We start from the raw sequence: 13358 nt of genomic DNA, 5'->3' as shown, positions 1-13358 counted from the left end.
CTTTTAATTTCGTGACTGCTGTCACCATCTGCAGTGATCATGGAGCCCAAGAAAGTAAAATCTCTCACTGCCTCCATTTCTTCCCCTTCTATTTGCCAGGAGGTGATGGGAGCAGTGGCCATGATCTTCGTTTTTTTGATGTTGAGCTTCAGACCATATTTTGCGCTCTCCTCTTTCACCCTCATTAAAAGGTTCTTTAATTCCTCCTCACTTTCTGCCATCAAGGTTGTGTCATCTGCATATCTGAGGTTGTTGATATTTCTTCCGCCGATCTTAATTCCGGCTTGGGATTCATCCAGCCTAGCCTTTCGCACGATGAATTCTGCATATAAGTTAAATAAGCAGGGAGACAATATACAGCCTTGCCGTACTCCTTTCCCAATTTTGAACCAATCAGTTGTTCCATATCCAGTTCTAACTGTAGCTTCTTGTCCCACATAGAGATTTCTCAGGAGACAGATGAGGTGATCAGGCACTCCCATTTCTTTAAGAACTTGCCATAGTTTGCTGTGGTCGACACAGTCAAAGGCTTTTGCATAGTCAATGAAACAGAAGTAGATGTCTTTCTGGAACTCTCTAGCCTTCTCCATAATCCAGCGCATGTTTGCAATTTGGTCTCTGGTTCCTCTGCCCCTTCGAAATCCAGCTTGCACTTCTGGGAGTTCTCGGTCCACATACTGCTTGAGCCTGCCTTGTAGAATTTTAAGCATAACCTTGCTAGCGTGTGAAATGAGTGCAATTGTGCGGTAGTTGGAGCATTCTTTGGCACTGCCCTTCTTTGGGATTGGGATGTAGACTGATCTTCTCCAATCCTCTGGCCACTGCTGAGTTTTCCAAACTTGCTGGCATATTGAGTGTAGCACCTTGACAGCATCATCTTTCAAAATTTTAAATAGTTCAGCTGGAATATCATCACTTCCACTGGCCTTGTTATTAGCAGTGCTTTCTAAGGCCCATTTGACTTCACTCTCCAGCCTGTCTGGCTCAAGGTCAGCAACCACACTACCTGGGGTGTACGAGCCATCCATATCTTTCTGGTATAATTCTGCTCTATGAGGCTGCTCTATAGTGTCCTTTATTGGCAGCGCTGTATGCAGCTTGTCAAGTGCTGAAAGGGGATGATGACCTCTTGCTGTTTTCTACCTCTATGGTCCCCTGACCCAAAGGGGACACAGTTTCAATGACAGATAGGTAGCCGTGTTGGTCTGCCATAGTCAAAACAAAAAAATTCCTTCCAGTAGCACCTTAAAGACCAACTAAGTCAGTTCTTGGTATGAGCTTTCGTGTGCATGCACACTTCTTCAGATACCAGTATCTTCAGATATCTTCAGATATCAGATACTGGTATCTGAAGAAGTGTGCATGCACACGAAAGCTCATACCAAGAACTGACTTAGTTGGTCTTTAAGGTGCTACTGGAAGGAATTTTTTTGTTTTGACAGTTTCAATGAATTACGCATGAACACTGCCGGTACTCGGTCGAACTCTGCCTCTCCAAAGCAGAGTGAGCCTCCGCTGTTGTTGACATCCGTCTGTCTCGGGAGACAAAGGAGGGATGCGCCTTTGGGGGTTGAATCCTGCACCGCTAGAGAGGTGAAAAGGACAGAGCGGCGCCACTCTACACTTGTGCCAAAGCCCCTTTCGATCGGCAACCGGAAGTCTCTGCCTTTGCAGTGAGACTGTGCCCTTTGGGGGGAAATGGCGTCGCGAAGCCAACAGAGAGGTGCTGGCTAGAAGGGCCGCGAGGCCTCAGACGGAGCGCCGTTTCCGGTCTAAAAGGGAGGCTTCCCTCGTTTCCCTCTCCTTGACCGGAAGCATACCTGGGCTCCTGGTCTGGGCCTTGTTCCGTTTCTCTGAGGGAGGCGGCGGCGGCGTTTCTGCTCTCGCTGCTGGCCGGGGAAGCGCGGAGCGGAGCGGCTGGACTTTTATGTGGGTCCCGCGAGCGGCGGGGAAGGAGAGGGAAAGGGGCGGCTCAGCGGCGCCCTCTAGCGGCCGAAGCGCGGAAGAGCAGGGAGGGCCGGTGGGGAGGCGGTTGCCATGGCAACGGAGGGGAGGCTGGACCACTCGCCTCGGGGATGCTGCGGATGCTGCCAGGGAGGCTGGCAAGCCAGTGATGCTGAGTCCTGCTGGGGCCACAGGGGTTCTTGTGGGGGCCGGGGAAGCTTCGTTTTGGGGAGTAGGGGGGTGACACGATGCAGGCCTGTGATCTTCCGTGTAGGTTTGGCAGGCAGGAGAGCCCCCAACCCCGTTACCACTTATGCAGTTATTCTGAATTCATACCCTGCACGACTGCCAAAACAACAACGCCTCAAAGTGGTTTACGGAAAAAAGGTTAAAATAATAATAATAATAATAATAATAATAATAATAATAATACAGTGGTACCTCAGGTTACATACGCTTCAGGTTACGGACTCCGCTAACCCAGAAATAGTGCTTCAGGTTAAGAACTTTGCTTCAGGATGAGAACAGAAATCATGCTACAGCGGCAGCGGGAGGCCCCATTAGCTAAAGTGGTGCTTCAGGTTAAGAACAGTTTCGGGTTAAGTATGGACCTCCGGAACGAATTAAGTACTTAACTTGAGGTACCACTGTAATAATAATAATTTTTATTTATACCTCGCCCTCCCCAGCCAAGGCGAGGAGGCTCCTCAGGGCGGCTAACAGGCAATAATAAAAACAAGTTGAATGAATACAACTTAAAAACAAGATTAAAATACAACATTGAAATATTGAAACATTAAAATGCAGCCTCATCACAGGAGGAAAAGGAAAGAGGGGGAGGGAATCAAATTGGCTCCAAGCCAAAGGCCAGGCGGAAAACTCTGTCTTACAGGCCCTGCGGAAAGAAATCAGGTAACAAAACAATAACAAAACCATAACGACAGCATAAAAGATACGAAAAATCAAAATAACAAAATTATTCATCTTTGTTGTTTATTAAATTTGCATACCACAAAGATCACAATGTAAAAATACAAAATGAGAACACATAATAGATTTTTTTAAAAAAATAAGAAATAAATATGAATAAATAAGTACACCAGCACTGGCTCCCTACACAAAGAAAAGATGACAGATTGATGGTGACAGATAGTTAAGGAAGTCCTTTCTAATGGAAGTCTTCTGCGCAGGGAGGGAGTGGGCAGAGGAGTGCCCGTGCTCTCCCCACTAGTTTCGGGCGAAGAGTCTTGGAGACCCCTCTCCGAATCCCCCATCTGCCCCCCTTCTCTACTGGGGTTGCGCTGATTTCCTTCCCCACCCGATGAGCTCCCTCTCTCCCTGCTGTGCATCGCTCGGGCGCCTTGCCTCCACCTCTGACTCCGATGTCAGTTCCCTGACAACACCACTTGATTGTAAAACAACAGACAAACCTCAAAGTAGTTTACAAAAAAGGTTAAAGCACTTAAATTCTCAATAAGTAAAAATTAACAACAATAATTTAAAACTTTCACAGAGCTAAAATGACAGCAGACCAAAAACAAATTCAAACTTGCATCTACTTTCTAAACATCTGGGCAAAGGTAAAGGTAAAGGGACCCCTGACCATTAGGTCCAGTCATGGCCGACACTGGGGTTGCGGCGCTCATCTCGCTCTATAGGCCGAGGGAGCCGGCGTACAGCTTCCGGGTCATGTTGCCAGCAGGACTAAGCCGCTTCTGGCGAACCAGAGCAGCACACGGAAACGCCATTTACCTTCCCACCAGAGCAGTACCTATTTATCTACTTGCACTTTGATGTGCTTTCGAACAGCTAGGTTGGCAGGAGCAGGGACTAAGCACCAGGAGCTCACCCCGTCGTGGGGATTCGAACCACCAACCTTCTGATCGGCAAGTCCTAGGCTCTGTGGTTTAACCCACAGCACCACCCGTGCCACATCCGGGTCGTCTTGTCTAAACAATAATGTTTTAAGCAGGCACCGAAACGAGTACAGTGAAGGAGCCTGCCTGATGTCAATAGACAGGGAGTTCCAAAGTGTAGGTGCCACCACACTAAAAGATCAAGTTCTTACAAATGTGGATTGGGTGTTTTGTGGGACCTGCAACAGTGCCAGTTCCACTGGGCTGGTCAAACAAATATTCTGATCTGCTAGAAAGGAGCTTCCTAGGTTGCATAAGAAGATCTAATGTCTCCAGTATCCGCTTCTCACAGTGGCCAACCAGATACCCAATATGGGAAGCCTGCAGGCAAGACCTGAGTTCAAGAGCATGCTCTGCTCCTGAGGTTTCCAGCAGCTGTTATTCAGAGGCACACGGCCTTTAACAGCAGAAGCAGAGCAGAGCCCTTGTGGCTAGTTGCTGCTGGTAGCCGTTTTCTCCATGAATTTGTCTAATTCTCTTTAAAGCCGTCCAAGTTGGTGGTCATCCCTATCTTTTGTGGGACCAAATTCTGTAGTTTAGCTGTGTGCTGTATGAATAAATGCTTTCTTTTGTCTGTCCTGAATCTTTCAGCATTGAATTTTATTGGAGGTCCACAATTTCTAGTATTTTGAGAAAGGGGGAAAAACTCTACCCATTTTCTCCATATCATGCATGAATTTATATACCTCCATATACCTATTGTAAAACTCTGATCAGATTCTATTAGCGTACCCTAAGGATTAAATGCTAACTGCTGATAAAATTATATACATTAAGGACTGAGCACATGTAAAATCTCAATGGAAAAGTGGGTGTTTTGAATACATTCTTGTGTCCAACAGAGAAGGTAGGCAGGAGATGATTAATGGCTTTTATTGAAGATTGGTTATGTTGGTTAACTACTAGCAACATGAAAACCATCAGGACTATTATGTCCTTCCTGCTTACAGCCCATGGTAAAATAAAATGATTCCAGTACCATTTTATGTCACTTTAAAGCTAAACAAGAATATGTAAAATAAAGACCTCAAATCTTATTTTATTCATTTAACAAAATTTATATACCAGTTGATTGTAGTAAAGCCATTTAGTGCGTAACAAGCAATATTAAAATGCAGTGTTATCTCAATTTTCAGCTGTACCATGTTAAAGGGTATGAAATCAATTATATCAGAAGTAAAACAATAATAATAAGACTGAATTACCCTTTGTAATTTATTTTCCACCAATGACAGGAGAGCAGGGTGGGGTAGGGTGTTGGCTTCTGCAGCCAATCAAAAAGCTAAGATACAAGAAGATATCTTACGGGTTTTCTCAAATATTTGTATAAAGTTGTTGTGACTTTATTATGTTTCAGTAAGTTTCATTAGCAACCTGGAGGTTACTGGCCAAAGGCAACTTTCAGGTATTTTTAAATAAAAACAATAAACGTTTTCAAGTCCCGTTTTTCATCTACCGGGGCAATTCCATTCTGTGAAGTCATGCCACAGCAATTCCATTCTGTGAAGCAATTCCATTCTGTGAAGTCATGCCACAGACTCTCCCCTGTTCTGCTTTCTAGAATATTAGGTTTACCAGGTATCTACCTGGAAAATCATTGTGTCTCTCTAACAGCGCCCATAAGTTGCAAAATATTATGCTGGGTGAGAAAGCTAAATCCATGCTGTCTCATTTTCATTATTTGTGTATAACATGTCTAGCCTCTGAGTTCTTTCCACAACTACCAATGGGCAAACTCCCTTTCCCTCTGGCCCTTGAATACCTACACTTCTCCTGGACGCACCTGAAGGTACTGTACAGATCCCTGCTTTCTCAGGCTGTTGAGCTCTGCCCATCTTTGCTTGTGCTCCCTGCAGGTGGATGGCAGTTCCTGAAGGATGAACGCCAAGTATGCTGTCCTCGCAATGCTGTATTTTGTCCAAGGCATCCCGTATGGGCTCCAGTCTGGGCTGCTGCCTATCTACTTCCGCACGCTGGGCCTCTCCTTTACCAAGATCAGCCTGTCTAAGGTGCTTTATGTGCCCTGGATTCTCAAGATGTTCTGGGCACCCCTGGTGGACCAGTACTTCACCAAGAGGTCGTGGCTGCTGCTCACCCTGTATGGCTTCGTTCTGGCCTGCCTGGCCTGCTCCCTCATGGCCCCCGAGACAAACTTCCTCCCGGTGGCCATCGTCCTCCTGCTCATGAACTTCTGCGCCTCCATCCAAGACATTGCAGTGGACGCAATTGCCATCCAGCTGCTGACGCAACGTGAGATTGGGTACGGCAACACCATCCAGGTCGTGGCCTACAAGCTGGGCTCCGTCTTTGCAGGAGGGGGCCTGCTGACGTTCCTCCATCACCTGGGCTGGCAGACCCTCTTTGTGGGCCTGGCCCTTCTTTATGTTGTGGCCATTGGAGTCACCTGGAATGCTAACCTAAAACTGAAAGTGAGGTTCAATCCTCAATACAGTTGGGTCAGGTTCAGAACCTTAAACCCCTGCCTCATGCTCCAAGAGCTTCTCCAGGTGCCGGACACTCTTTGGACTGTTGGTTTGGTGCTCCTCTATAAGTTGGGTGAGTCCTTCTAAAGACTTGCAGCTGCAGATTATGCTGGTGAGCCAAATAGTTGATCTGTTAGGACATGAACAGTGTGTCTTAGGGAAAGGGGTCCAGGCTACTGGGGAGAGGGTAACATGGGGATATTGTGTGCAGCTCAGCAAAGCCACATGATGTAGACCTTCCAAGTTGATGCTGTTTCAGGTGTAAGAGGTGAGGGTGAGGGTGAGGACACTATAGTTTTGAATGCACCTCCTCTTAAGCACCTTCAGCTTCTTAGCTCTTCCGGTTTCTCCAGCCTAGTGACTTCCAGATGTTTCGGACTGCAACCCCCATCAGCCATGGGGAGGCTGTCTTACGTCATGTGCTTTTTAAGTAACTGAGTTAGCCTGCATCTTGTGACCCACCCCCAGAGTTACAACAGAGAGAGTTTCTCTGGCAGTTAGACCTCTACAGCCTGTGTGTCTGACGCCCTTGTTACAACAGCTCTGCTGGCTACTGGCCTGCTTCCAGGCCCAATTCAAAGTGCTGGTTGTGACCTGTAAAGTCCTATATCAGAGCTTTCAAAATGGTGTGTCGCAACATATTAGCATGTGGGCTGCAGTGTGTAGGTGTGTCGTGCAAATGCTTCCCATGCTCCTCCTGGGGTTGGAAAGGGGTTTAACCTCCAGTTTGCTAGTAAAACTGAATTACTGTGTCGCGAAATGATGCATGTCTAAAAAGTGTGTTCAGCAACATGAAAAGTTTGGAAAGCTCTGCCCTATATGGTTCTAGCCCAAGCTATCTGAAAGGCTATACAGTGGTACCTCGGGTTACATATGCTTCAGGTTACATACGCTTCAGGTTACGAACTCCGCTAACCCAGAAATATTCCCTCGGGTTAAGAACTTTGCTTCAGGATGAGAACAGAAATCGTGCTCCGGCGGCACGGCGGCAGCAGCAGGAGGCCCCATTAGCTAAAGTGGTGCTTCAGGTTAAGAACAGTTTCAGGTTAAGAACGGACCTCTGGAACGAATTAAGTACTTAACCCGCGGTACCACTGTATTCATCCATGCAGGCAGCAACCATTTTGCATGCGTCTGATTGACGTGTGAACACCAGTGCATGGGTCGTTTTGGACCTGGGAGAGGGCAGAATGGGGGCAGAACAGGGTGGGGCATAACAAGGTGGGCAGGCTTATGCTCACCCCACCGACACACACAGGGGCCAGGAATAGAGTCCCTGCGCAAAGTGGTTGCTGCCTGTAATAGTAACTATAATTCCTATTCCTGTTATTTGCAGTAGCTGAGGTTCCCCAGCCCAGGGCAGGCTTTGCTGGAAACTGAACCTTGATTCTCCTTGCAGGTGAACAAGGGGCCATATCCATGTTTCCCCTCTTCCTACTGGACCATTCCTTTTCCCCACAGGAGCTTGGCTTCTGGAATGGGATTGTGGCCATGATCTTCTCCATTATAGGCTCCTCACTCGGAGGCTATCTGATGTCAAAACAGGGGTAAGCACCATCAGCCTTCAAATGGGGGGGTTTCATGCTGTGGATTCTCCATGTGGTTTTTCAGCCTACTCTGCCCAACTTTTCACTTCCAGCAGGCACTTTCTTCCTGCCGTGCTTCGTCCCAATTTTGCAGAATTAGGAGACTCCTGTACAGTGAGAAGTGGGGAGAAAAGAGAATCAGGAATGCCTGATTTGCTCTCAGGAATCCGTATCTTTTGCCGCCTCAAGGACCAGAAGCATTTTACAGAAACAAAAAAACTATGGATCCTCAGAGGGTTGAATGGCCATTTGCAAATGCTTTTGAAATCACGCCCACCTGCTACCTATTATCCTTTGACTCCCTCTGCACTCAGTTAGAAACAGCTACCATTTCCACAGCACAACTTTTGCCCTGCTTGCAACATCTACCCCAGAATGCTGAAGGCTGGATCTTTTCTCCAGGGCAGCCTGATTTGATTCATAGCCTTTTCACTTCAGCCTCTGTCCTTGCCGCCCTGCAATGAACCTCTTCTTGTGCTGTCCCTGAGTGCTTCTGCCATCCCTGATGACTTTCCTTTGTGGCTTGTTCTCCCCAGGAACCCCTTTTCTATGCTGAAGACCTTGATGATATTCCGCTTGTTCAGCCTGGTCTTCCAAACACTCCTGCTGGTTGCCTATGAGGACAAAAAACCAGTATTTGAAGGTGAGCTGAAAGCAGCCCAACACAGCAGCTGTTTCTTCTGCTTCAGTCTCGGTTCGGATCTCATCCAAGAGTCCTAAAGTCACAAATGTGTTTACTGTGGTTTATTCTCCCCACCCTGAATCTGAGTGTTTGCAGAATTTGAGGGACTTCAATGAGGGCGACCTTTTATAATGGCATTGCAGAGTGAACGCTCTTAGATGCAGCAACTCTCCCCATCCTTCCACACAAATATTCCTAGTACATGAGGATAAGAAATGGTGCATTATTGGATTGTGGTGAAGGCCACACAGAACAGGGGTTACAGCTCAAAAGTTTCCCTCTGCTAAGGATTTATGGGACCGCCTCTCCTGGTCTGCTCTGCAGAGGACCTTAAGGTCCATGAATAACCATAGTTTAGAGGTCCCGGGCCCTAAGGAAGTCACACTATCCACCAGGGCCAGGGCCTTCTCAGTGATGGCTCCGAACTGGTGGAATGCTCTGTCCCATGAGACTAGGGCCCTTCAGGATTTAACCTCCTTTTGTCGGGCCTGTAAGACAGAGCTATTCCGCCTGGCCTTTAATTAGAATTCAGCCTGATCTTTTATTTCCCTTCTCTTTTATTCTTTTATTCCCCCTCCCCTTTTATGAAGATCACCTGCTCTGAGACCCCACAGCAAATTCTCCCCTGGCCTCCACGCTGGCCCAAGTGGGACTAATTCAGTCAGCTAGCCCTTGTGATTATCTAATGCTTATTAGATGGATTTTCCCTAAATTGATTTCTGAACTTTGAATTTTATTGTTATTCATGTTTTTATACTGTATTTTATGCTGCTTTTACAATTAAGTGTTGTACAATTAAATTTGTTGTTAGCCGCCCTGAGCCAGGTTTTTTGAACCGGGAAGGGCGGGTATAAATAAAATTATATACCGTATATTTCGCCCTATAAGACGCACTTTTTCCCCTCAAAAAATGAAGGGGAAATGCGTGTGCGTCCTATGGGGCGAATGCAGGCTTCAGGAAGCTATCCACAAGCCTTGGGAGCCCGGCGCGACTTCCCGCGGGCTCCCAGAGCTTGCGGATGGCAGCCTGCGGGCTTTTCAGGGAGGTGGGGGAATTCCCCCATCTCCTAGAAAAGCCAGGAGAAGCCGTGCAGCCCCTTTAAAGAGCGCACGGCTTCTGCCGGTTTGGCGGGAGGTGGGGGAATTCTGGCTTGGGAACAGCCTTGCTAACCTCTGGAGGACAGTGGGGGTGAAGACACCCCGCTGCCCTGGAGAGGCTTTGCGCGCAGCCGTCCCCAAGCTAGAAGAGCGAGACGGAGCCCTCCGTCTCGCTGTTCTGGCTTGGGAACAGCCTTCCTTTGTGCGCGGCCATCCCCAAGCTAGAAGAGGCAATAGAAGCCCTGCAGCCCCTTTAAAGAGTGTGCGGCTTCTACGGGAGGTGGGGAATACTCCCAGAGTTTGTCGGGGCTGGTGGGGGAAGGCTTGCGGATAGCAGCCTGTTCTGGGGGCTGGGGTCGGGGAAAGCTCCGGCTTCCCCCGCCCCAGCCCCCCGCCTGGGGGGGGGGAATAATTTTTCCCCTTTATTAACCCCCCCCCGAAAACTAGGTGCGTCCTATAGGCCGGTGCGTCCTATAGGGCGAAAAATACGGTGTATGTATATATATTTATATATATAAAAATATATAGCCATTTGCAGACCTTGCCTGCAAATTTGCACATGCACACTTGCAACCAGGCAGGCCAAAATTTTGCTAAGCAATGGAAACTCTCCAGTTCCTCAAGAGTTCAGGCCCAGCAGCAGGTAAAGAGACTATAGCTCTTGAATCCTTACCCCACACCTTCGGGTTTTTGGAAGCCAACCAGACACATTTCCCTGTTTGCTGCTTCTAGACTAACAGATCCCTCCCTCCCTCCCTCCCTCCCTCCCTCCCTCTCTCTGTGTGTCCAGTGGCAGCTGTGCTGAGCATCTTCCTGCAGCACTTCATCGCTGGCCTGGTAACCACCTTAACATTCAGCATAATGATGCAATGTGCACAAAAGGCCCAGGAGAACCTACAGGTACAACTCTTGCCTCTACGTTCTGCTCCCCGCCCCACTGCCCAAAAAACATGTGTTGGTTTGCTTTGGTTCTTTAAAAAGTTTTGGTTCTTTAAAAAGCCAATTCACTTAATATGAACTAGTGACGTCTTAACTAGAGATGGGAAGGCCTGGAAAAAACCTTGGGAAAATGGGGGGGGGGGGGAGAAACCAGGCTTTTTCCCGTTTCCCCCCAAAGCCATTTCCCCCCAGAAAAATGAGGTGGGGGGGGGAGTGTGTGGAATATTCAAACTATATCAAAGTTGTTTTCAATTTTTCTGGGGGAAAACGGCTTTGGAAATTCCCCCCCGGTATTCTTCCAGGCCTTTCCATCTCTAGTCTTAACCATTAGGTCATCTGCAAAGAGCAATAATTTGTAGGTTCTGCCTTTTATTTCCACTCCCTTGATATCTGTGGCCGCTCGGATTGCTAAGGATTCCAGAGCCAGGATAAATAAGATAATTTTTTTCTTTTACATTGTGTTTTAATGCTGTAACCTGCCCTGGGACCTTAGGGTGACGGGTGGGAAACAAACGAATAAACGAATAACATTTGCTCCTCCCTCGCTGTGCCTTCAAGAAGGGTGTGTGGAAATGAGCCTTTAGGCCAGGCACAGGCAAACCCGGCCCTCCAGATGTTTTGAGACTACAATTCCCATCTTCCCTGACCACTGGTCCTGTTAGCTAGGGATCATGGGAGTTGTAGGCCAAAAAACATATGGACGGCCGAGTTTGCCTATGCCTGCTGTAGGCTCTCTGCAAATATAAATGGGATGCGGGTGGCGCTGTGGGTTAAACCACAGAGCCTAGGGCTTGCCGATCAGAAGGTCGGCGGTTCAAATCCCCGCGACGGGGTGAGCTCCCGTTGCTCGGTCCCAGCTCCTGCCAACCTAGCAGTTCGAAAGCAGGTCAAAGTGCAAGTAGATAAATAGGTACCGCTCCGGCGGGAAGGTAAATGGCATTTCTGTGCACTGCTCTGGTTCGCCAGAAGCGGCTTAGTCCTGCTGGCCACATGACCCAGAAGCTGTACGCCGGCTCCCTCGGCCAGTAAAGCGAGATGAGCGCCGCAACCCCAGAGTCGTCAGCGACTGGACCTAATGGTCAGGGGTCCCTTTACCTTTACAAATATAAATGGGGAGGGGGACAATTCTGTGCGCTGCCTCTGGGCTGTGGGCTGGATCCCCTCCTCTCCTTACGACGCCTCTCTTTCCTTTGCAGGCCACTCACTACTCCCTGCTGGCCACGCTGGAAGTGCTGGGCAAACTGGTGTTCAGCAGCCTGGCAGGCATCGTGGTGGACTGGCTGGGCTTTGTCGGGGCTTTTAGCGTTTTCCTCGCCCTCTCCAGCATCTCTGCTGCCTACATACTGTCTTCCAGAAGGTGATGGCTTCTACCACCAGGAGGAGGAAGAGGAGAGCCTGACAGGAAGCAGGGTCACTGTGGGCCAGAGGTGGCCAAGGGGAATTTTCAGGTCTCCGCAGCCCCGTAAGCCACAATTCCTCAGGGATCTCACAGCCCTTTGTGAGGGGGAAGAGCTGGCAAGGGCCTCCCTCAAAGTAATTTTCTCAGGAACTCTCCTTCTATTTGCCAGGGAAAGTCCACGGTTCTCCGTTCAGGCTAAACACACAAGAAGTGTGTTTAGACTGAATTCCGAGGTCAGTTAATGCCTCAGTGTTTGTTGTCAGTGACTGAGAAGTAAAGGGGGGCCGGATCGCTGTCTGTGGCAGGGCGTGAGAACAAATAAATAAACTTTTTTAAAAAATAAAAAACACACAGTTGGATTTTCTTCTGAGGAAATGCACATAGGGTTGGGCTGCAAGGTAGATGGCTTCTTGAACCCAGCTCTGCTTGGGTCCTGGAGCAGCGAGCCCCAGTGAGTCCTGGAGAATGGCAAGGGACATCATGAGATCGGGATCAGGCCCAAACCCTACCCAGTCCAGCATCCAGATGCCACAACGGGAGACCCAAAAGCTGGACCTCTTGAGTGGCACAGCATCTCTCCCCACCTGTTAATCACCTGGTGGCCACCAACAGCGCCAGGTGACTCAAATGTCAGAGGAAAGACTCGGGAGTGCACTCCAAAAGTACACTTCCAGGTCTTCATTTGCAGGTGTGGCTTGAGTTCAGGTTGCACCTGCAGAATATATCTTTTCTCCTTTGCATTTCCATCTTGAATTCAAGGCACAGCAGCAAAGGAGGATTCAGGAACACAGTGGTGCCCCGCAAGACGAACGCCTCGCAAGACGGAAAAACCCGCTAGACGAAAGGGTTTTCCGTTTTGGAGGCACTTCGCAAAACGAATTTCCCTATGGGCTTGCTTCACAAGACGAAAATGTCTTGCGAGTTCCTGCGGGTTTTTTTCCCTCCCCACCCCCTTTTTCTAAGCCACTAAGCTGCTTATCAGCTGATCCGCTAAGCCGCTAAGCCGCTAAAAGCCGCTAAGCCGCTAATAGCGCTAATCCACTAAGCCGTCAATGGGCTTGCTTCGCAAGACGAAAAAACCGCTAGACGAAGAGAATCACGGAACGGATTCTTTTCGTCTTCCGAGGCACCACTGCACTTTAAAGTCTGCTTCCGACTCTTCTTCCACTTAGCCATGGCTTGGAAGTTTACCATAACTGTCATATAGGATGTCAAGTCAGAAAGGTGGGCATGGTTTCCTCAGAACCACCTGGTGTGCCAACCTCTGAAGCCTTTCGGGTCTAATTAGGCCTGTTTAAGGAGTGGCCACTC

At 48.5% G+C, this 13358-nt stretch overlaps 1 protein-coding gene across 1 annotated transcript; it reads left to right on the top strand.

The window, feature by feature from the left end:
- The first annotated feature begins 1824 nt into the window (after positions 1-1824).
- On the top strand, positions 1825-12394 carry MFSD3 (major facilitator superfamily domain containing 3). The gene is made up of 6 exons (XM_081874522.1): positions 1825-1929; positions 5717-6416; positions 7743-7890; positions 8466-8572; positions 10500-10609; positions 11845-12394. Exons 2-6 carry the CDS (start codon positions 5738-5740, stop codon positions 12007-12009), a joined length of 1209 nt encoding a protein of 402 aa, XP_081730648.1. The 5' UTR covers positions 1825-1929; positions 5717-5737; the 3' UTR covers positions 12010-12394.
- The last annotated feature ends 964 nt before the right edge of the window (positions 12395-13358 follow it).

The sequence above is a fragment of the Podarcis erhardii genome (genome assembly GCF_964252035.2).
Source record: "Podarcis erhardii genome assembly, chromosome: 8".
NCBI lineage: Eukaryota > Metazoa > Chordata > Lepidosauria > Squamata > Lacertidae > Podarcis > Podarcis erhardii.
Note: the sequence above shows the minus strand (reverse complement) of the source record. Positions and strands in the feature narration are given on the sequence as shown.

Coding starts and splice junctions, on each gene's coding strand:
- MFSD3 (XM_081874522.1), top strand. CDS start 5,738: ATGAACGCCAAGTATGCTGTCCTCGCAATGCTGTATTTTGTCCAAGGC. Junction 7,891..8,465: donor TATCTGATGTCAAAACAGGG/GTAAGCACCATC, acceptor TGTTCTCCCCAG/GAACCCCTTTTCTATGCTGA. Junction 10,610..11,844: donor AGGCCCAGGAGAACCTACAG/GTACAACTCTTG, acceptor TTTCCTTTGCAG/GCCACTCACTACTCCCTGCT.